Consider the following 23,481-nt stretch of genomic DNA (forward strand, 5'->3'; position numbering starts at 1 on the left):
AATCCAAGGAAAGATTTCAGAATAAGGTAACAGCTCATTTATGAAAATAAGCTGCTATTAAAAAATAATTGTATAACTATAAACAACATTTCTAGGAGACCAAATGGTCTATTATAACTATCTACCAGCTTTACAGATTTCCGCTTACATCATTTATATAATCAGAAAGTGATACTTTCATGTATTATGTGTTATGGCTCAAGTGGGTGTGACCACCAAACTTTTTCTTTTCATCTTTTTGGGGTGTTTTCTTTCTTTTAATTTATTTATATTTTTTTATACAAATTGTGGTAATGTGTCCAACCTCCCTTGACCTATGCTAAATTAGCCATAACCCATTTTGGCCCGCAACATGACCAAATGAAGCCCAGATGTTGCAGCTATCTGGATTCTATCTGGCACCAGTGTTAACTCAAACTCCCAACAACCAAAATAAAAAGTGAAGGTTGCATTAAAACATCAGGTGTCATTCGGTTTATTTTTTTGATCTCTCCTTTATTTCTTCAGTGGCTTTGTAGTTACAAGATTGCAGAGTAGATCAGTATTACATGAGTGTAGTAGATCAGAGTGAAACTTTACTTCAGCTTTTGCCCTGGCTGAAACCCATCAAATCTGGGGATAATAGTAAAAAAAATTACAGGTAGTGATTCACAACAACATAAATTGCATTGTCAGTTATTTGGATCATTTGGATGATCTTGCTTTGTGATTGCCCTCAGTGTAGCCAGTTATATTACAATACTCTCCTCAGGATACACCCCTCAAATGGAACACACAGGTAAGAGCAGAGATCTAGTTTGGGGCCGGGGGGGGGCATCTGCCCCTCTCTCAGCAGATTTGTTCAACGGCTCAGTAACACAAATATCTAGTCAACCACATGACAGCAACTTAGTGTATTTATGCATGTAAACATAGCAAAGATGACCTCCTGAACTTTAAATTGAGCATCAGAATATGGAAGGAAGATGATTAAAGTGACTCTAAATGTGGCATGATTGTTGGTGCTAGATGGGCTGGTTTGGGTATTTCAGAAACTGCTGATCTATTGGGATTTTTGCCACACAATCTCTAGGATTTACAGAGTAGTATTGTTTTTTTGTTTTTGTTTTTTTTTTTTTAAAGGGAAAATATCTACTAAGCAGCAGTTGCCTTGTTTGGTGCCAGAGGTCCGAAAACAACCAGAATGCTTCAAGCTGACAGGAAACGAACAGTAACTCATGTAACAACTCATTACAACCAAAGTACACAGAAGAAAACCCCTGAACGCACAACAAGTCGAACATTTAAGCAGATGGGCTACAGCAGTAGGTGTCAGCTAAAATGAAACTCAGGCTACAGTTTAGATGGGCTCACCAAAATTGGATAACAAAAGACTGAAAAAACTCTGCCTGAATCTCAATTTCCGCTGTGACATTCAGAATTTGCATAAACATGAAAGCATGAATCTATCCTGGCTCATAACAACTTCTCAGGCTCCTGCTGGTGGTGTAATGGTGTAGGGGATAACCTTAATAGCAACATTGCTGACCATGTCTATGCCTTTATGGGCACAGTGTATTAATCTGATGGCTAATTCCAACAGGATAAAAATTTCAAACTGTGGTTTTTGAACACACCAATGAGTTTGCTGTACTCAGATGGCATTTTTGGCATGTGGTGAAAAAGGAGATTCACATGACAGATGTGTAGTCAACAAATCATGTCAATGTAAGCCAAATTTTCCAGCACCTTGTTGAATCTATGCTACAAAGAATTAATACTTCTGAATACCAAGGTGTAAAAACATCTCATTTTTAATGCTCTAAGAAGAGAAACTGAAGTGTTGTGCTTATTATCATTTTTCTGACTCAGTGATTTTAGGTAGAAATTTTTTTGTTTATTTATTATACATTTTTATGTGAGTTTCTTTTTAATTCATTGAACAAACTTCCCAGCTGTTCTGTCCAAGACTTAATAACTTGGGCTTTTTTATGCTATGTAGAAAAGCAAAGAGTAGCTGTGTTAACTTATTACAAAATTCGACTACATTCATTATCAGTTTCTAATGTCTGCTATCTGAAGATGAGGTTTGTGCTGATAACCTCATGCTCGGCCAGGTGGAGCAAGTTCAATGAAGAATTTTCCCCTGTCTCTCTCGCTGTTGCTTTTCTGTCTTTATTTTAGGTCATCTGCAGATGTTACAAGAGATTATAACAGAAACAAAGCACTCACAGATGGATCTAAAACAGTGGGTGAAAAAGGCAGCAAAGGTAGTGGCAGAAATATTAGCTTTCCAAGGAAACTGAGTGGTGACAATTCCTGATATTGTAGGACTTTGATCAATCTATGTGGATGAGAAATCTGAGGTACTCTTACAACTCCATTTCTGAGTTTTACTATAACACTCATTGTTACCTTTAAAGGGACTGTTAATAAAAATATCATCCCTCCCGAAGCATAGACTGACCTGTACCAAAAGAAATCAGTCCAAAACCTCAGTAATTTTGTCAATGACTGCTCAGAGGTTTGATATTTTTCATATTTTCCTCATTGTTCTTTTGAAGGTAGTTTTAATTTACAACAACCTCCCACTTTCTGTGCCAATTATTTATTCACTGAAACTCGGTGAATAAAGAAGGATGTCTAAATGACCTGTATAGGGTCAAAATGTTACAATTCCTTAAATTACCTTGTCTTGAAATTAATTTAACACCTATTGATGACTAAATAAAGTGTCTAAAAAGTGCTGAAATTCTGTTCATTCATCAAATCTCATTTAAAATAAAATGATAGAAATTTCCCCTGCATATCAAATTCTAAGTTGAACGGTGTGAACGCCACACATTGTTTAAATCAGACTTTAAGTTCCAAAGAGGGCACTTTTATCCTGGAGCTCTCTGTTGTAGCCATTTGTTAGTAAACTAGTGCCAGACTGTGATTCAGACAGGAAACATGTCAGTCTGACTTTGAGCATTAGAGCCAGTCAAGTGTCAATTCTGCAGTTTGACCACAGTGTGGCGTAGTTTCCTTCAGTTTCATTCATTGGGCTCAGCAGCCAGTTGGTCACAGTGGAAGGCACATTCAGGGAGGCTCAGCAGCCAACAGGCACATTCTCAGGACAGTGTGTATATTAGATTTTGGGCCTCCAGCCCTGTATGAATTGTGTGATCTTGGTCACATGGAGTCGGCTCAGGTGGAAGTCATGTGACAAGATATCTTCAGTCAGCTGCACCAGCAAGCTGCCATCGATTCGCTCCCTTTGGAACACGGACACCGCTGCCTCTGATAGGCCAATAAACCGCAGGCAAGCTGAGACTTCCTCCAATGACAGAGCAGACAGGTCAGCGGGAGGTCGCCAGGTAGGGTCAGGGAGCGGGGACAACCCCTCAGGGACTCCTGTTGATGTCCCACCACCCTCCGCGCCTCTGGAAGAATCTGTTGTGGAATTGGGAGCAGGCTCAGGTGAGGGACAAGGGGACTGGCGGTTGAAGGGGTTCAACGCCCCAAAGGGAGCAAATCGACTCTGTGGGGGTGGCGGTCTGAGTCGAAGTCCAGAGGAAGTGAAGGAATCCACCCATGGCTCTGCCCAGGTGGCTTGTGCAGGCTGAGGATTGGCTGTGTTGTCTGTAGGGATGCCAGAGACGGGCTCAGGACTAGTAGGATTAGGGGCAGAGCAGTCACCCCAAGAGCACGGGTAACAGTAGAGGGAGGCATCGGGGGAGGGGGAGCAACTGGGACAAGACAGAGAAAATGGAAATGTTACATATCAGCTACATATCATATTTACAAAAGTATTTAAATGACCATATTTCAAGTTCCAGCAGCTACCTGCTGAAAAATTCTCCTTAGCTTGCTGTCAATTCATAAAAAAATGTATCATTCCATATATCGTCTATTTATAGAACAAGCAAACAATCAATATGGAGCTTCATATTGTAAAATGGCATTGCTTTCTGTGCTTCTGTCAGTTCAGATTAGATAACCTTCCCATACTTTCTTTCCATATACCTTATAATCTTCTTTAAAGGGCAAGAACGGGAAATCTGTAAGCAGTAACCTTTCAGAGCTGAAAAATGCAGCCAAAAAAAAAAGACTTCCCCGCATATTGGTGACTTATCAGACAAATATTATTGCTCGTCAGGTGGGTTGCACTAAGGAAAAAACAATCTAAACTTGAGACTTGAAAATAGAAGTCCACAAACTAATGGGTGTCTACATCCATATCTTTTGGACATTTTTCATTGCAATTTATTTGGAAACAGCCATTGCAGTAGCTCTGTTTGAAGCTACAGTATTTGGACTCTTGCAGTAGTTTGGAACTCGAGGAACTTCATTCTCTCCCTTTTCGTGTAATCAATCATGTCAAGCAGTGAAACCAGAAAAGGCTTTCAATCCTCTCTAAAATGATACCAGTATGTCAAAATAAGGATTTACGCATTACGTGTTTTATACTGTACCTGTCTTGTAGTCCAGAGGAGTAAAAGGAGATGTTTGGTCTCGGGGAGGTGGACGTTTTGGGGAAGCGAGGTGGAACAGGAGGGCTGGGAGCTGGACTGGAGATGGAGCCTCCTTTGGAGCAACGAGGGGGAACTGGAGGGGCGATCAAATAGCGACACTCCTCTCTCACCTTCAAGCACAAGCCACACACACAGAAACATAAGCATAACAATAACACACACAACAGCCAAATAAAAAAAGGTTAATCTTAAAAATAGACTTCTCAGGAGGCTTTGTGCAAGTGTGTGCGAGTGTGAGTGTGTGCAACACATAGTAAATGTCAAACTTTGTGACCTTTACAACTCAAACAAACTCCTTACACACACACAGTAGCAGCATCTAGACACACACACACACACACACACACACACAGTGTCTTGGCAGGCTAAATATCAGGAGAACGCTATGTGTGACAGGGTATAATCCAGTTGCAGAGGAGACGTCAACACCCACACAAACCTTTCTGTTCCGCTGCCCTCACTTTAAAAGGGGAAAAAAAGTTAATTAAACAAAACAAAAGCATGAAATTGTGCGCTTTACAAACAACATACACAGTTACACATGGACACCATTGCCTGGGAAGACTCTTAGAAATGTGAAACAGCTCAGTAGGTAAAACAACATCGTTTTCAATAGGACACCATTTCCTCTTTAAAAAGACAAGAAAAAAGAGATGTTTTAATTCATGGAAGTGCTGGTCGACCCCCAGCTTTAAGGTCAACACTAGAGCTGTACAGAAAATGCATTACCATATTAAAAAAGAACCTTTATAGTCTACATAAAGCCTGACTTGCACCAGTTTGAGTGTTAAAATTAATCTAGTAAATTTCATCATACATCATGTAATGCACGTTATACATTTCATTATGCGCTACAAAAGGAATATTTTAAGGAAAGTCTGCATTTTTGCTGTACAGCAGCATTTAGGGGAAAACAGTAGAGGTGATTAATTCATTTGTAATCAGTAGAACAACAGTTATTTGGTCTCAGCAAAAGCAAAAGTAAAAAATACCACAAATTCACAAAAATGTACAAAGAAAGCTAACAATATATCACCTGCGATGCTTATTTTCTGAAGAAAAAAAATTCCTAGGTATGACCTTCTCAGACTTTTCTGTAACTCAATGTCAAGCCAAACCCTGGGAACTCTGACGGAGCCAGTCAATGAGACTTTAATGGGAGATTTCCTGGCTCCAAATGGGAACTTGAAGGGGTGACTATGCATGGAAGCATGATCAGTCCATTTACAGTAAAGGTAATGTGTTAGTCACACATCTTTGAATTTCTATGTTATTTAAAGAGAGAAAATCAATGACACATGCTAGCTTAGGAAAGAGTAGGGCTTAGCTGCTGAATAACCACTCTGCTATTGAAGTTAGGACCTTGCTGCATATGATATTAAAAAGAGCAAACTAAAACAACCATGCCAATCAAGTCTGTGGAAATTAATTTCCTTTGGTTATTTTCAGACTTGTGATTTTTTTCCCATTTTTTTCTTCTGGTCTCGGCAAGTTAATTCACACAATAATCCATAATCCAAGTAATCCTTATAATATTAAAAAACTGAAATGCTCTATATGTTTAAGAAATTTCTCCTAGGAGTTGTAGTGCTGATTTATAGCAATCACATTAAAAAGCTTCAGCAGTCTTAATAGCTTTAGCTTTCGGTTCAATTCATTAGAAATAATCAGCCACAACCTAAAAACCACTAATGAGTGAAGTGAACGACAGCACTGATTCTCTCTAGTTCTGCTTGGAAATCCTGGGTCCTTACATTGATGGAGATAAGTAGACACGTACGACCAACCCAGGTCAATAACAGCTCCCATGGCAATGTGGAACTGATGATAGTGGTTTCTCCTAAAAGAACAATCCTCCCCGAAACACTGCAAAAACTCCTCGAGAACATGGAAAAAATACAAAGACACTGACTGGTTATCCAGACATGACAGATCCCAATCTGAGCTGTGGAATGTGCCAGAACATTCCCAGAGGATCCACTACCTTTGTTCTAGGACATCTTAAGGGATCCCATGTCTATGGAGAAACAGGTTAGAGCCATTTTGGCAGCACAAATAGGCTTACACAACACTGTGTATGTGGTTTTTATGTTGAGGCTGACCAGCTTATGTATCTCTATCTATCTATGTATATCTGTATGTGCTATAAGAGTAAGGGTGGTGTATTGCAGCATTTCCAGTCAGTGTGCATTACAGTCAGTGTGCGCTTGTATTTGCGTTGAGTGTATCAGTGGGGTTTAAGAGCTGTTGTGTATGAATAATTCAAGGCAGCCATCCTGACTTTTAACAGCCGGATGCTACTGTGGACAGATAAGAAGGATGACAGACTGAAGAACGAGAAGATGGATGGGAGGCAAGGACTGCAACTCACAGCATCAGATTTTGGAGGTACAGGTGGCGGGGTAGACACTCTTGTCACCACGGTACCAAGAGAACCATCCAGTGAGGAAGATGAATGGAAGGATATGAGGTTTGGCTCCTTTCCTAAGCCCTCTGCATTTTGATTGGTCCAGAGTTCCTCATAAGGGATTTCCTCAGCGGTCCTCATTTCACCCTCAGTCCATTCAGGAGTCACATACTCCCTCTCCTCACCTGGCCCCTCCCCTAGCCGCTCTCCAAGGGAGTCCCTGCAGCGCTGAGATACGCTGTCTGAGACTCCACCAACATACCCGCACATTGAGAGACGCTGCAGTGCCGGTGCCAATGAGTCCTGGCTCGACACGCACACGCGAGAGCGCCTTGGGCTCACACACTCCTCAGTCATACACTCCAATTCTGGCCGAGTTTCTCTAACAGCACGAGAGTAGGCATCTGGGTCAAATGCATGTCGCAGAAGAAGGCTCTCCAATGCTGCTTTGTGCACGGAGGCCTCGGCCACATTAAACCGGGGCATGCAACGCAGCAACAAAAAGTGGGAGGGGGAGACTTCCTGATGGCGGAGAACCATGCAGAGCACCACCGTCTTGCTGACTATGTTGAGCAGCTTGTAGCGGTGGCCCTCTCGTACTGCGTGACGGTCGTAGGGGTTTCGTGGCGGTCTCGACGGCACAGACACGTTGACGGGGAGGCGGACTCTCTCGATGATGCTGCGCACCGTGTGCTCCCCCCCCAGCATGCCTTGCTCCAGTGGAGAGCGTGTGCAGAAGCGTCCACGGCAGCCAAAGGGCAAACTGACACTTTGATTGGTGCGATGGTTCATGCAGACCAGGCAGGGCGTTTTACCTGAAGAGACAAAGAAGATATTTAGGAGTTCACGGGTGGATCAGTCCTAACACAACAATAATACAATTTTAACTTTTTCAAAAATGTCTATGTTTGAACCACAAATCCACAGATTTCAATGTGAAGTGAATACCTTTGATCTTCTTGTTACAGCGCAATGTTCTGCTGGGAAACTCTGGGTTCTGAAAGTTATTTTCACATGGGCCAAATACCACCCCCTCCCACCCACCAATAGCAACAGGATATCTTCAACACAAGTGACCTCCACTAGCAGGACAATGTGCCCAGCCACGCTGTAAAAAATGCTCGAGAATGGCTCTAGGACCACACAAAGAGTCCAATGTGTTCACTGCCGGGTCTGGACTCCCAATCCGCAGGACTCATCGAGGCCCTACCCTGCAATCCACAGGACCCATAAGATCTTCTGCCAACGAACAGCCCCAGGGAACCTGTGTCCATGCTGCGACAGGTCAAAGCTGTCTTTTGCGGCATGAAGGACACCTAAACAATATTAGGCAGGAGGCTTAAATGTTGCGGCTGACTGGTATTCTTCAAAAAAAAAAAAAAGGAATGAACTTCAGCAACCTTCAGTTCTGCCAGTGCTTTTGTTTTCCTCGTTCTCGTGTGCATGTTCTACAACTGAAACGGCGCTTCATAACTTTACAGCTCAATAGTTCAGCCTGACTTACTTCTGGGAGTCTTTCCTAGTCGTCTAAGAAGCGCGCTCAGTCCCGTCTTTTCCTTTGAGGGAGTGGCACAGAGAAGCTCTGCTTTCCCCATGAGCGACAGCTCATCTCCAGCCTGCAGAGTGAAACTGTAGGGCTCACTGTCTTCACTAAATTCCCCTGAAACAACCTGCAACACAGACATGGATGTATATGTGTATAAGATATTGCATGACTCAGGGATTAATTACTATAAAAGTACTGTTGTGGTTAGTTAACTACCTGTAGTTAAAAGCCACTCCCCATCCATGGACCTTTTTTTTGGACCAAATTCTCGTCAGCCAATCATGGCCTTGAAAAAAGAAGTCTATATCTAAATTTGGTTAAACAAAAGTGAAAAGTCCTCTTTTGAGGCTATTATGGAAAACTTCAATGCAACTAGATTTCACCCACCATTTCATGTTTTACACCTAGTTTTTGTTTCAGTAATACAAACATCCTTGCCTTTGTTTTTTCATTTGTTATAACATATTTGGATATGAAATGACTGTGATCAGACAGCCACACTTCAAGCATCCACTTCGAGTGCACAGTCTGAGGAGGTTGCAGAAATGTTGAGAAGGAAGAGTGTCCCTTCACTTTTCAAACACCTTAGAAGGCTTTTCACCTTTCAGTTTTGACCAAATCTTAATGCTGTTTAGATTTCATTAAAGCTGTCTTTATTGTCTATTCAGTGTCTGTTCGCTTTCTTTCAAACACGTTTTTGCTGTGGTGGTAAATAGGGCAAAGCTGAAGTGGAAATTCATTATAGGCGTGCCTTACTTTGACACTGAAAGTGATCGTCTCCATGACAAAAACTCGGTCTGGAAAGGCACCAGCAACCTCCTCCACACTAGAGAAATACTGGACTGGATCCCTGACGTCCCGGTCTTCATCCAGCAACTTGAATTTGCCTATAGAGAAGATCGGTTTGATACAGGAGGAAAGAAAGGGGTGAAGAGTGGCAAAGGAAATGAGAGAGAGGACAGAAGAAGATTATGTTGAGAGATGGGAGAAGAGAAACAGTGAAAAGAGGTAGGAAGAGAAGAGTGGAAGGGGAGAGCGAGTTAGGAAAAAGCCAGAGGCGGGGAAAAAGAGCGGGTGAAAAGTTCCTTTTCGGCTGCTTATAGTTTCACTATAAAAGCACACATACATCTGCAGCAGAGGAATATAAAGACACCTCGGTGACCTATGACCTGGCACCAGCTCTTCCCCAATCGACAGCCGACTGGGTTGCCACGGTAACGAATAAAGGACCCCCATTCTCACGCAGAGCAGAGACACATCACCATGGAGACACTTACACATACACTGTCACGCACACACACAAACTCATCCCTCTCTCTCTTTGACTCTTTCTGTCCCTTGCTCATCCCCTCGTCTGTAAATCTTTCACCCTCCTGAACTTAAGTTTTGTGCTGTTGAAGCTGTAAATATTTCTTTTTTTGCCTTTTTGCCTCTTTTCAACATTGAAAAGAGTCATTTAACAGCCCGTAAACCAAACCGACATTGTTCAAAGGACATTTTAAATGCTTTGCTCCTGTTGGCCAGTTTATCAGACTGCAATTGAACGACTACATCCTTTCGAGGATCCTCCTTCTTTTCACAGAGTCAGAGTTTGAATGAACAAGAGAAGTTTTTTGGGGTTTTTTTTGTCTGGTAGACAGAGTAGAATACCAAACTCCACCATCATCTACGCCAGAAGCTCTCTCATTCTCTTTTTCTTCCACCCCCCACTTTCCAATTCAAAATGAGCCCCTAGGATAAGGAGCTTCCACCCACCTAACAATACCAGCAAAATCCCACTTTTCAACACAACCCACCACCCCCTCAAAGAGTAGGAGTTGGAAATAAAACAAGGTTTACCACCAACCTAAACAAAGCCCTGCTCAATTCTGGAAATGTATATTTAGTCAAAAGTGAGATTCCAAATGTCGCTGATAGGCAACAGAACACAGATGTGACGTCATATTAAAAAGCTGCTCTTGCTATATGATAAAGCAGGCTGGTACTTGTAAAGGCTTCCACATAAGGCTTTTGACCAGGTCCACCTTACAAGGGTGGTTGCAGCCTCAGTTGCTTCCCTTAATCCCATTCATGATAAGTGATCATTCAGCTTTTCTGTCCTCTGTCATCCCAGCCTCTCAGTGATGGGTAGACGAGGATGCAGACAAGCAGGGAGGAGAAGAAGGAGGGAGGCATCCTGTTGTCCATCCCCACGGGGAAACCTATATTGCACTCATCCTACGCTTATTTAGACTTCCTGTATGAAGTCATCACACAGACATTAGCTCATCACAGACGACGGCCTGTGATTCCAAAGCAACTCATCTAACATATTTAAAGGGACACAAAAGTAGTGCTAAAAGGATGCGTTCATGTAAATGCGTCTTTTTCGGATCTGCTGGAATGCATCATTAAGTAAAGAGGATGTCAGGCTGATGATTTGCTTCAGGGTCTCCTATTTGATTTCATCACATAAAAAAACCACTCTTTGATTACGAACACACTTTTTCACGATTGCAAACTGATTAGACACAAATAAGAAACAACTATATTTATTGCAAACAAACAAACAAACAAACAAACAAACAAAACAACACAAGTAAAGTCAAGGATTACAGCCAGAATAGGTCACTAAAAGAATTATGGAGCTGCAGCCTTCTATCTTTAAAGCTGGACAGATACTCCTTTTTAATTAAATCTTGGAAGCACACAGCATGTTTTAATCAGCTTTTCTCCGTGGCCAGAACTTTTATGTTTGAACTGCACGGATGAGCTGACTGGCCACAACAAGGGCTCTAAACCCACTGAATGTAAGCAAGGGACCTTTGGTTGAGTTTGTCCATTGTTGCTGTGTTTAGTGTAGTGAAGAAGAGAGAGGGGCAACATTACTTTGTGCAATTCTTGCAAGAGGAAAAGAGAAAAATAGGGGGTCACAGCTGGCTGGGAGAAGCAGACAATACAGTCTGTTTGTTGTGTGTTGATTTTTGTCAGAGCTCTGCCTAAGACTACAATGTGAAAGTCAAGTCATATAAAAGACTGTCTGCTGATTATTCAAGCAATTAATTGAGGGCCGCTACCCGCTGGGAGTGAGAACATAAAAGAACAACTCACTTTCCCAGATCCTGAAATTATGCATTAATATTAACCACTTTTTGAGCTTACAAGAGGCTATACAGATCTTTCCTGTTTATACTGATAACACCCCAAAAGTTCTACATTAAAACGGATATAAACAGAAACGTTGGAAAAAATAACCAATGCTAATGAACAATGCCATTAAGTTGAAAAAAATCTGCATATCTCCGACTCTGCATAGATTTATTTCTTTATACATCTAGGAGTTTACTAGAGCAGCTTTAAACAGTCAGTCCAAAGTAATTCCCAGTTATCCTTTAATGAGCCTTGCACCTCCTTAGTTATGACTATAGGAAGGATATCCCCTCTCCATGACATCATGCAGAGCCAAGAGTGAAAAGAAAAAGCCTGAGCTGAGTCTGAAGCCGGAGCTCTTTGGCTCACAGGACTTAAGCTGACCTTATTAATTAAAATATTTCACCATCTTTAATAAGCATTCATGAATATAAGAATAAAACAAAAGCTTGCCTTTATTGTGCGTATTATAATTTATAGCTTTCAATCCAATCTCAACACTAAACCAATAAAATAAGTTTAAAAACAAAGAAACTGAACAAACTAGTGAATCGTTGTTACCTTTATTGGGCATTCTTTATTCTACTTGGTAATATATATATATATTTGCTATTTTATTACTTTCTGTGTTTCTAATCTCTGGGAAATACTAGCTGTCACGTGTTTCAGATATGAAATGCTGAATGATCTCAACATACTCCCCCCTCCCAGCCAAATGTTGTAGCGTGAGGTGACATCAGCACTCCATCAGTGGAGGAAGCAATGGAGAGAAGGCATTAAGATCCAGTTACACTGAGAATAATGTGACTGGGTTGAGAGTCGGAACAATGGGATGGTGGGGATGAGCTCCGGTGAGGTCATGCTGGCTAGACTCATTCAGCAGGAAGACGCGAGTCAATGGACAACTGGAGTCAGACAAGGTCACATGGTACACGAGTGAATGTGTGAATGAAGGTGGTAGTAGAAGATGTGCTCATCTGTACATTAAGAGTTTAAAGTACGCAACTCCTCCGCAAAGAGATTCTATTATGCTTTTATTCATTTCCTGTCTGTTACAATGGTAGATGATCATATTAAGGATAGGAAAAGTTTTATACTGCATAATGAGGGACGAAATCTCTGGTTTAAGTAAACTTGTTTAGAGTATTTCAACTTTTGGATCTGTATAATATCAGAGTGCATGGATGTCCATAATATGGCCACCTCAGGCACAAGGCTCTGAATGTCAAAGGATGACCCCCGCACATCTCTCTTTTAAACATTCTGTTTGTGAGGGACAACCAATCAGATAAAAGTTGTTTTGAAATGGGGAGGAGCTAAGAATAGCTTGAGTACACCAAGACCCAGTATAAATTAAATAACTGATTATTTTAGTTTGTAATTCGTTTAGAGGTACTCTGATAGATTTGAAGAATAAAAGTTAAATTAATGGCTCCAGATTATTGTGTTATTTTTTTATTACTTAGCAGAAAACTGACAGAGTAACAGGGTCAGGGGAAGGTTTGTGTGTTTCAAGGTGTTTTCATTTTCTTGAACAAGAGTGTGAACTCTCCTGAATGAACTGGAGCATCAGCAATTCTATTATTAATTATGAATTACCTCACATTAATAAGGAGTGGTTTTTACTGACATAACACACAAAGAAGGGAGGTTTCCAATCAACCCTGGAGGGAGGAGTTGGGGAGGGTCGTTATTAATATAAATTCAGTTTGTTTATGACAATTATGTGAAACTTTTTTATTTCTTGATAGATGTAGGAAAAAAAACTACTGAGCACTGTGCTTGAAGCTGTTCTTAAGTAGAAATACAGCTGCACAATTTATCCCTAGAGCATGCTGGCAAACTGTGTTGTGTCAAACACAGGATGCAGTCATAGTGAGTATTGCGCAAAAGTCTTGAGACACTGGTCTTTTTTTTAAAATACAGGTATGTTTTTACTTGGTTGGCAATAATGTGTTTGCAAATACTATCATGCTGAAAAATGAAGCTGTTGCCAATCGGATGCTTTGCAGATGGTATTGCACGGTGGCTCAAAATCTGATTGTGCTTTTCTGCATTCATGATTCCGTCAATTTTGACAAGATGCTGAACAACACTGACTGAAATGCAGCCCAAAACCAGGACAGAGACATCATGTTTTACAGATGGTTCTAGACAATCTTTGTTGCTTGCTCCTGACCTCCTCCACTCTCCACAAGTTTGGATTCGTCACTCCATAAGATCTGTTGCCACTGATTTTTAGTCCAGTTCTTTTCTTAACCTTTTCTCCCCGTTTCCCTTCTAAGAATGGCTTCTTGACCACCACCCTTCCACTGAGACCATTTCTGATGAGGCCTCAGCAAACAGTAGACTGTGCAGATGCACATCTCAGGTCCCAAGTCAGGTGTTTGCTAGATTTGTTTCCTATTTCTCATGGACATGACTTTCAGGTGTGGTTCATCTGCTATAATTTTTCTTGCCTGTACACACCATGCTGTGATATGCCAAATTTTCAGCTAGCAGTACTTTGAAAATAACCTTTTTAGTGCAAAATTGCTATTTTATATCTCTCAAAATGTGTTATCTGTAGAATTTTGCATAGATATAACTGAAGAAACTGTAACAAATAATGCATTTTGGTGACAGGCTGCTTTGGTTCTTTGCTAAGTTGTCTGTTATGTGTAGACACAACACTGGTCCATTCGTGGAGTTGAGGTGCCTTTTGATCTTTGAATGATTCATAGGTCAGTGTTAAGTGGCTTAACAATCAAAAGAATTCTCAGGAAATAGCCAGCTACAAGGAAGAGACTGACAATGAGTGAAAAACAGCCAATTTCCAAAGAAAAGCTTTGAAAAATCTTCAGACAGCCTGAAGAACTACTGCTCAAGACAACTTTAAAAGATGAGAAGAAAGTTAAAATAGGACTCGAGACTCAAGACTTTTGCACAGTACTGTATATTAAGCTTAATTAAATCTTAACACTTTAATTAAATGGTATTATAAGATTTGAAGGAACAACACAAAGAAAATAACATATTGAACTTTCAGCTTATTGATCCACAGCTATTTTGTTTGTAGATGCTTTCAGAGAAAAAGAATCCTGTAGAAATTCTTGACCTGTTTTTTACTCCTGCAGCAAATGAACCTTTTAGGGAAAATCTATATATTTAGGACAAAGGTTTTCTCCCCGCTGATGTATAAAAGCAAAGTGTATGTGCAGATGCATGCTCACCCTGATACTGCAGAGGGATGTCAATTTTGGGACCAATTACATAGTGACCCTCCTCTAAGCTGTGGGCCGTCACTGTGGTCCACTGACGGCAGGAGTGTAAGAGCACCACATCGTCCTCTGACAGACCCTCCACACATTCACCTGCAGCAAACAAACACACACTCAGAAAGGAATAGGCAAATAGTGTGCAAGTCTCAGGTTTCTCAATTCTAAGGTCACACTTAGCAACTCAGCAGTGGAAAACATTAAAACACCCTCGTAAAAAGCACACATAATTACCACAATCAGTGATGGATCACCCCCCGCTAACCTACTCATCAGGACCCTGCTATGCAACTGGCAACCTACAATTACACAGCCCCCATACACAAACACACAAACAGGGCAGTCCGGCTTTCACAAGAGCTGTGTAGCACAGTGGCATTGATTTCTGCTGATAGCACAGCAGTACAATTCAATCACGCAACACAATGTTACTCCCAAGCCTTTGAGTCAAACAATCATGTTGATAGATGGCTGACTATAAACACAGAAAAGGATACTTGGAAGAAATAAAGCACATTATCTACTGAAACAATGTTAGCTTTCTTCAGGAAGTTTTGCTCATTCCAATTCAATGCTTCGTACTAAACTGTGATGTTAGTATGTCTTATATCGCTCTTGCCTGAGGATGTAGTAATTCTCTGTTATCTTAACATTTCTCCCTGTTCAAAACCTCAATGTTTGGGCCACTGTTTTGTTTTAAACTTTGATTTTTGCACCTAGGTATTTCTTTAGTTGGGAGGGAGCTTTGAAAGGGTCTGTGATAAATGCCTTTTTGAAGTTTCCTTTCAATTTAGGAGAAGTGTTATACCCATTTATTTTTTTCTAGGTTCTGAGACAAACCCCACAAACACTTCCACTACTAACCACTCTGATATATTCTAAGGGAGTCAGACAGGTTGAAAACTTTCCTTGTGTAGCCTCAATGCAGTCAGTTGGGTGGCTATTTAATTTGCAGTCTGCAGCGTTCATATTGCAGCCCATCACACTCAATTACATCTTTACCCACTCTTGCCGGAGAACACACACACACACACACCCCATATGGATAAACACTGTAGTTGTTTGTTGACGCTGCCCTGAAACGGAGCTGTCATCATGCCCTGCTGTAAATAACTAACTACCATCTGGGCTGGCTGGATATACAAAAAAGGAGGCATCACGAGTGGGGTAACTACAGTGCAGTTAATAAACACCTACGGGAGGTCTCTCTATGCGATGTTCAGGCGCGCTGCCGGGAGTAAGGTGCGTAATTTTCCCGGGACTGTGACACGGCTTCGGGTGCGCGCTTTTGTGCAGCGGGGAAACTTGGAGGGGTTTTTTCTTCTCCAGAGTTGCTTCTCGTTAGTATTCACTACATTCGCCGACAGATTACAGCATTTGCATATGAATAGAATTGAGCAGCACTTCAACAGCACAACAGATACTTTGTTGCTTTCCAGGCCTCGCTGAGACTGGAACAACTTTGGCCACGACACCCGTCGCCCGTTTCCAAATTAAAGACACCGAATCTGGTGAAGGTGAACGTGAAGGATCACGCTGGCAACGAAAAACATGAGAAATTAATAGAAAACTTGACACTAACGTTAAAACGCGTCTTGCCCGTGTCAGTGAACTAGTGCGGCACGGGTGCAGCGGGTGTATCAAGGTGGCCAGTCTGAACTAAAATATTAACGGAAACACCATCAGATTGGTTTCAAAGTAAGAGCAAGAACCTGGCACTGGCGACTGGGATCAACAATAAAACCTATTAACTCTTAATCCCGTATTACCATTGATGTATGTACTTATTTATTTATTTATTTTTGTGACATAGACATGAGCAACGTAACAAAGATATTATATACTGGACATGTAAATGAAAGCGTATGTTGAGCATGTAATATATCCTCTAATCTGTAGTGCCTTAAGTTTAGAGAAGTTTACTGTAATCGCATTTTAATATTAGCAGACCAGTAAAACACATTTTTTATTTATACTGTTTTTATTTAAAAGCCGATGTTTTTCTTTTAAATTCATTTATTTTAATCTGCTCTATTGCACTCATCTATACAAAGCATCTGCCTAAATTAAAGAGTAATTCAATTCGTTGTGCTCATAGATTTGTTGGTTTTGCTCAAGTTAGCTGCTTACATTTTTTTGCATTTCAAGTTTTCCCTCTTACTAAACGCGCTGACAAATGTGAACATTTATTTTGAAAGTTAAAACCGAAAAAGGTATTTTTTTTCTGCCGACCTTGATGCCATTAAAGCACTTCACACGTTCTCCATTAAATTTGGACACTTGTTTTAAACCCCACCGAACGTTATACTCTAAAGCTTCCCACAAACACACTTTATTTATATTTTCACCCTTTTCTTCATTACTCGTCATCATTTTTCTTCACTAGCGTCACGGTTACGATAATTGTAGTGATAAGGAGCCTCAGCGTTAACTAACAACAGTTGGCAAAAGAATTCAACAACAAAAAAAAAGTGTAAAAAGTTTCTTATGGTCGTGTCGGAGGTAAAATCACCCAGTGAAGCAGGTTTATGTCTCTTACCGTGGGCCAGGCGGACCAGAGTGGGCAAACGGAACTTGCTGACCACCGCGTCCAGCGGCAGCGCCAACGGGCTCCAAGTGATCTCCGACAGGCTCGCCGACAACTTCTCCATCCTCGCGGGTCATCACGCTACCGGAGATAACGGTGACGATGGTGGCGAAGATGGTGATGGCGTTGGTGGTGATGACAGCGATGGACTGGAGAAAGGTGAGGGTGACGGTGGTGGTATAATGGCAAAGAGTTTCGCCATGTTTGAATGTAGGAGAGAGGGAGCGGAGTCACAGTCGGTGCGCTCGAGAGGAGAGAGGGGGAGGGAGGGAGCGCGAGCCCTCTCTCGTTCATTCTCCCCCTCTATCAGCCACTGTTTGTCCACCACCACCCTCAGACATATGCAAGTGAATCCGAAACCCAGTCAAACTAGTAGTAGGACTCAAAATGATCAGAAAGGAGGTGAAATGCGCCGATGTCCACTCTGACTGTCCTGGTTTGTAACTCGTGTTTTTCCACTTTATTTATTACATCACTTTGTCCGCTGAGGTTAAACTGTGTAGGTGGTACATGATGTTAGAAGCAGGGACCTTTGGCAAGCATTAGGTCTGGTTTTCGTCAGCTGCAGATTCATTTTCAATACCCAAAAGCCTTTGGCCACAGATAGACCTCATCCACAGCCTGTCATTTACTGTAATGATATACACTCCCTTGGCATCTCGTTGGGCACATCTGTCTTAAAACAATATAGTCTAATTCAGCAGCACTGCAGTAAGTACTGCCATCATCAAGGCTGTGGGCTTCAGTATTGCTGTCATAGTCTCCTAGAGTTTGCTTGTATGTTAACTGCAGCACAAACCTCCAAAATGATCATAACGTTCATAACTTTTTTTAAAGAGCTGTATGCATTAATTTCATCACCAGCCAAAAAGACGCCACACTTCCTCACACAGCACTTAATTTGTGGCCAGAGGCAGGACTCCAGTCAACTCATTCAGTTCACTGAACATAACTGTACACACAAACCTATTTATTTCCTATTGATTTTTTGTCAACACATCAGTCATGATGCTACAATTCACTGTGCAGCTGAACAGATGAGTGTGGACTTCACAAGAATAATGTAACCAATGCTGGATATACAATTGTAAGTTCTTAGCTTTATCAAGTGACCTCAGCACATCAAAAACCGAGATTCCTGGTTTCCAAGAATGACTGACCACTCTTAACACCCACTCATTGCCAAATATAGTAGTGCTGCAACTTATTCCCAATTCAGTTAGTTAAAATGCAAACCCAAACTGCGATTCACTGGCTATAAATAGCTCACTTATTCCCAGCTTTTCCCCTCCTCCTTCCAAAAGGAAACACTAAAGTGCAAAAGGATACAACTGTCCAAAACAGTACAAGCCTGACTAAATAATGTAAAACCTTAGTGACAGTTCATAGTTCATTTTGAATTTAGAGTCTAACCATAAAGCAATGCAAGCTCAATATGGTTGGTGGACTTGCAATATTTGTATTACAAAGCATCAACAACAATGTGAATAAACTAGTCCCGCTTGCATACTTTTAAGAATTTATTGACCTCAATGTAATCATCAAGAGGCCTTTTTATTTAAAAACAGTGCAGACACTTAAGTCTTCTCATGGTTTTGTTCAGAGAAGAGCTTAAGGATCATTTATATACCCTTCTCTTGATTGTGATCTTATTTTGGTTAGTCTTTGTGTGTCTACGGTCACCACAGGAAAAAGAAAATCTAGTGCTGTTGCTTTATGAAAAGAGAGAGAGAGAGATAGAGAGAGAGAGAAAGCCAAATTAACCAAAGTTGAGGAAAACAACTTTATTTGTTCCATATTAACAAAAATTCTAATATGAAGCTGAGCCTCTGGATTGGGGGGTATTATTTCACAACAGGTGGAGGGTTGGTCTGCATGGTGGAAAGCTCAATGGTGGGGCTCTGGGGGAAAAAAATAAAGAGAGGAAAATGTTTAATCAGTAAAAGTCAGTAAGTCCTGTCCAACCATGCAAGATGAGATTACAGTCAATATATTGCAGCAACAAATATCACCAAGAAATAACAAGATTGTATAATTGTATAACAAGTAACCCGCTAGTGACATCTGGAGGTAAACACATGCAACAGCACACCATCTAACAGAATAACTTGACTTTTTCCAGAGTGGTACAGATCATGTTCATTGCTCTACCACTCAATCTCAGATCAAGTCTAAATCAGATTTTTCATTACATTTACACATTCACAAATATTTCCTCTATTCTAAATATGACAGTGGTCACCAACAGCAACTTTAAGCCATTTTCTTATATACAGCTCATTCTGAGTAAGTCTGAATCTGCGTTTTTGCACCACTTTATGGTACAGATGTTCTTGGTTAAAGCTGTAATTGTGTGCTTTTCACAAACTAACCAGATTAACTAATTTACAGCTTCATTTTAAATATATGTATGGTGGCCTGTGAATGGGAATATTCATTTTAATGAATTTAACAATGGGTTGGCGATCGTGGCTCAAGAGTTGGGAGTTCGACTTGTAATTGGAAGGTTGCCGGTTCGAGCCCCGGCTTGGACAGTCTTGGTTGTTGTGTCCTTGGGCAAGACACTTCACCCGTTGCCTACTGGTGGTGGTCAGAGGGCCCGGTGACGCCAGTGTCCGGCAGCCTCACCTCTGTCAGTGCGCCCCAGGGTGGCTGTGGCTACAACGTAGCTTGCCATCACCAGTGTGTGAATGTGTGGATGTGTAAAGCGCTTTGGGGTCCTTAGGGACTAGTAAAGCGCTATACAAATACAGGCCATTTACCATAACTCATCTTTGTCACAAAATTTTTTAGAGACTGTCATGGTATATTTTATGTTGTATTATGTGTCTCAAGATAATCTGGCAATTAAAATAGCCAATACATTTAATATTCTTGTTAAGCATTACTGAATAAAAATAAATGCCACATAGTGCTTACAAAGCTCAGTGGCGATTTGGTATAGCTCCCAGCACTGCAGACAAACTTATGTCACCACACTTAAAGTCACATTTCTTGAACTTGAATTATAGTATTGGTAAAATAAGTTAGTACTTACTGTCCTTCACAGCCTTCTTCTTGCCTGAGATGACAGAAAACCAAAAAGATTTGTTTAACAAATACAATGAAACAACCCATCTAGATTGTCAGTAATACTTTAATGATTTTTTACTAACAGCTTTTCAATAAAGGACCAAAGCATTCACATAGCAGTAAAATACAAATTGCAATTAAGAGACTGTATGAAAGCACCTCACAAATCACACAAAAGCGAATATTAATTTGAAGATTTTGGCATAGAAACTGCAGACTGATGCCTAACAGGTTGTTTCAATCAGTCTGTTTACTAAAAAAAAAAAAAAAAAAGGCAGTTACAATACAGGTTCAAAGGGTCATTTTAAGTTTGCATGTCATATTTTATCTGCACTTCTAGTAGATGACATCTAATATAATGTTATAAATAATAATTAAGTTTTGAACTCACCCCCATAGGAAACTTTGTAGTACAGGTATGTCATGATGCCAAGACCAGGCCACATCTCTTGGTATGCCTTAGTGTAGTAAGGGCTCATCAGGGACCACCAGCTTGCAAACGCACGTCCAGCCATCTGAAGGAGGAAGCAGCAGCAAAGTATGACATTACAGGTCCTCTGTTAAAATCCTCAAAAACAAAAACAAACAAAAAAAACCCACCTTGCATAATCTGAATATCTAACCCGAAGCTGCATGAACACTAAACTAACATTCAGTCAGCACCAATTTCGACTATAGCTAACTCTCAGAAGCCAGTTAATCAGAAATTAATTCGCACAGAGTGACACCTTGACCCTCAACACGGAGGTCTATCTGATGACTATGGCCACCAAAGAAAAGATGCGTTAAAGAAACATTTTTCTAAACTTTATTATACTACTGATTAACTGACTTGTTGGGTTAATGTCCCTGCTGATACCGACCTGCCTGCTAGCAAGCTTTTAGTTACCCGTTACGTGTAATAATAAATACATACATGTCGCTAATACGAGAAAAAAGAGAAAGTTTACACGTAAATAAATAACAGCTTAGCGCGAGAAGCTAACTATTTCATTCAATAAAACGGCCCGTGACGGACAGATTAGCATCATTTCTGTAGAACTACAAAGAACGCCAACTAGCCTTAGCAAGACGCTAGCTAGCAAGAAACACCTGGAAAGGCAGCATACATGTCCACAGTTAGTCATCCAGCTTTATTTTAAATACCTATCGTGATGCACTGAGTGTTGTTATGTTATCGTTAAAGTAACCTTGCTAAATAAAAATGAAATCCACCCTTACATTTTAGTTTGTCACGCTGCAGAAGGAAGGTCAAGACAGCGCTGCTGCTAAACGTCAAAGTCGTGGGGGAAAGCTTCTTCTACTTTCAACAGCGTAGTACTTCCGGTACGTTTTTGCTCCGTAGTGCCACCGAATGGAGGGACCAGTTTGAGACAAACTAAGCTTTGTGACACTGTGCATTTTCCTGCTGAAAGCAGCCATGGGTACACTGTGATCATAAAGGGGTGGACATGGTCAGCATTGATACTCAGGTAGACTGTGACGTGTAAAAGATCTATAATATATATATCTAGTTATACAGTATCTATAGTAATAGTTTATCTATATGTTATTGTATATTTTTTCTAGTAGATTTATCTTTTTAAGGTCTGCAGTAATGTGTAACTAAATATTTAAAATAAGTGGTATGGACTGCAAAGTGTACTTTTTGCATTGCAATTGCAAGTCTAGCCTCATATTGACTATTTCTTGCATTCACTATTTCCTCTTCAGTCACCTTTCTCACTCACTATGTGTAATTAGACCTCTCTGCACTGAATCATACTTGTTATTAATCTCTAGCTTTCTTCCACAGCACGCCTTTTATCCTGTCTTCCTTCTCTCAGCCCAACTGGTCGCAGCAGATGGCTGCCCCTCCCCGAGCCTGGTTCTGCCGCAGGTTTCTTCCTGTTAAAAGGGAGTTTTTCCTTCCCACTGTCGCCAAAGTACTTGCTCATAGGGGATCATATGATTGTTGGGTGTTTCTCTGTATGTATTATTGTAGGGTCTACCTTACATTATAAAGTGCCTTGAGGCGACTATTGTTGTGATTTGGTGCTGTCTAAATAAAACAGAATGGAATTGAACTGAATTGAATATTCATAATCAGTTGATTATTGCTTGGTAAGCCAGAAGTATGTTTTAAGATAAGATCAAATGCTAACAGTTGGCTCGGTTTCTTTGCGTTTGAGTTCTTGACAACCCATGGGTTTAAGTAGACAGCAACTTATAAGTGTTAAAAGTCAGCGTACTGAGCTGGAAGACTAACTTCCTAACTTTAAATTTTAACTCTCAAAGTGTACCTTGTCTGCGTTTAGCTAAAGAATAGCAGATAAACCTTAAAGCCTGCTCCGCTTTCAAACATTACCTTTTTCTGCCACAGCCATAACAGGTGGGAATTTGAGGTAAGGGTGCAGCTGCCGGGGCACAAAGACTTTCCACTGCTCACCATAGTGAAATAACAAATAAAACACTGGCACCTCTCTCAAGGGTAAAAATGGCATTGTGTATCATGTTCTCCCATTCAAAACTCCTACCTTCTCTTTAGGTGAGACAAGTAAATAACAAGCAATGAGACATTTTAGCTCACGATATGGTGATTATTCTTTTCAGGTCAGAAATTTTGTAACTGTGCTTCTCCCGGTCATCCATGTGTTTTACACTCAATATGAAACCTGATGAGAAAGATTATTCACTGCTCACTGTTGGAATGACACTGCTTTCCTAGTGATTCCCAGCTGTCCTATAAAAAATATTTAAGTAGAAGCACTTTTGATTCCTGAAATACAATTATTTGCTTTAATAAATAGAGCTGAACACTAAAGAAGCTCACCTTACGATTTTACAGTGTTTGATTGTTTTGTAGCCAAAGGCTGCTGGGTTTGTCTGAGAGTCTGCGTAAATGATTTGCTTATACAGCCAGACAGGGCGGGACTTTCCACTCTTTGCTGTTCTCTCCCACCAACAAGCAAAGCACCTTGTTTCATTTATGAGCACTAAAGGCCATA

At 40.8% G+C, this 23,481-nt stretch overlaps 1 protein-coding gene across 4 annotated transcripts; it reads right to left on the reverse strand.

Moving 5' to 3' along the window:
• Positions 1-1,239: 1,239 nt before the first annotated feature.
• gareml (GRB2 associated, regulator of MAPK1-like) lies at positions 1,240-17,703 on the reverse strand. 4 transcript variants are annotated; one of them, XM_005737267.2, is made up of 9 exons: positions 17,375-17,703; positions 14,791-14,931; positions 9,206-9,336; positions 8,408-8,573; positions 6,868-7,718; positions 6,481-6,513; positions 6,251-6,371; positions 4,437-4,606; positions 3,585-3,710 (listed from the first exon to the last, which is right to left on the reverse strand). In XM_005737267.2, the coding sequence occupies exons 1-9, from the start codon at positions 17,484-17,486 to the stop codon at positions 3,657-3,659; spliced, it is 1,779 nt and encodes a 592-aa protein (XP_005737324.1). In that variant the 5' UTR covers positions 17,487-17,703; the 3' UTR covers positions 3,585-3,656. The 4 variants fall into 4 exon arrangements, with proteins under 4 accessions (XP_005737322.1, XP_005737323.1, XP_005737324.1 ...); XM_005737268.2 differs by lacking the exon at positions 6,481-6,513; XM_005737265.2 differs by lacking the exons at positions 6,251-6,371; positions 6,481-6,513 and having other exon boundaries at positions 1,240-3,710; positions 17,375-17,702.
• Positions 17,704-23,481: the final 5,778 nt, after the last annotated feature.

This window comes from Pundamilia nyererei, unplaced genomic scaffold, assembly GCF_000239375.1.
Source record: "Pundamilia nyererei isolate P.nyererei 1_Seehausen unplaced genomic scaffold, PunNye1.0 scaffold00074, whole genome shotgun sequence".
NCBI classification, from domain to species: domain Eukaryota; kingdom Metazoa; phylum Chordata; class Actinopteri; order Cichliformes; family Cichlidae; genus Pundamilia; species Pundamilia nyererei.

Excerpts from the sequence above, each read along its gene's own strand:
- gareml (XM_005737265.2), bottom strand. The coding sequence starts at position 17,486 with ATGGAGAAGTTGTCGGCGAGCCTGTCGGAGATCACTTGGAGCCCGTTG. Across the intron at positions 9,337-14,790 it reads CATCCCTCTGCAGTATCAGG|GCAAATTCAAGTTGCTGGAT; the intron begins GTGAGCATGCAT and ends TCTTCTCTATAG. Across the intron at positions 3,711-4,436 it reads TCCTCTGGACTACAAGACAG|TTGCTCCCCCTCCCCCGATG; the intron begins GTACAGTATAAA and ends GTCTTGTCCCAG.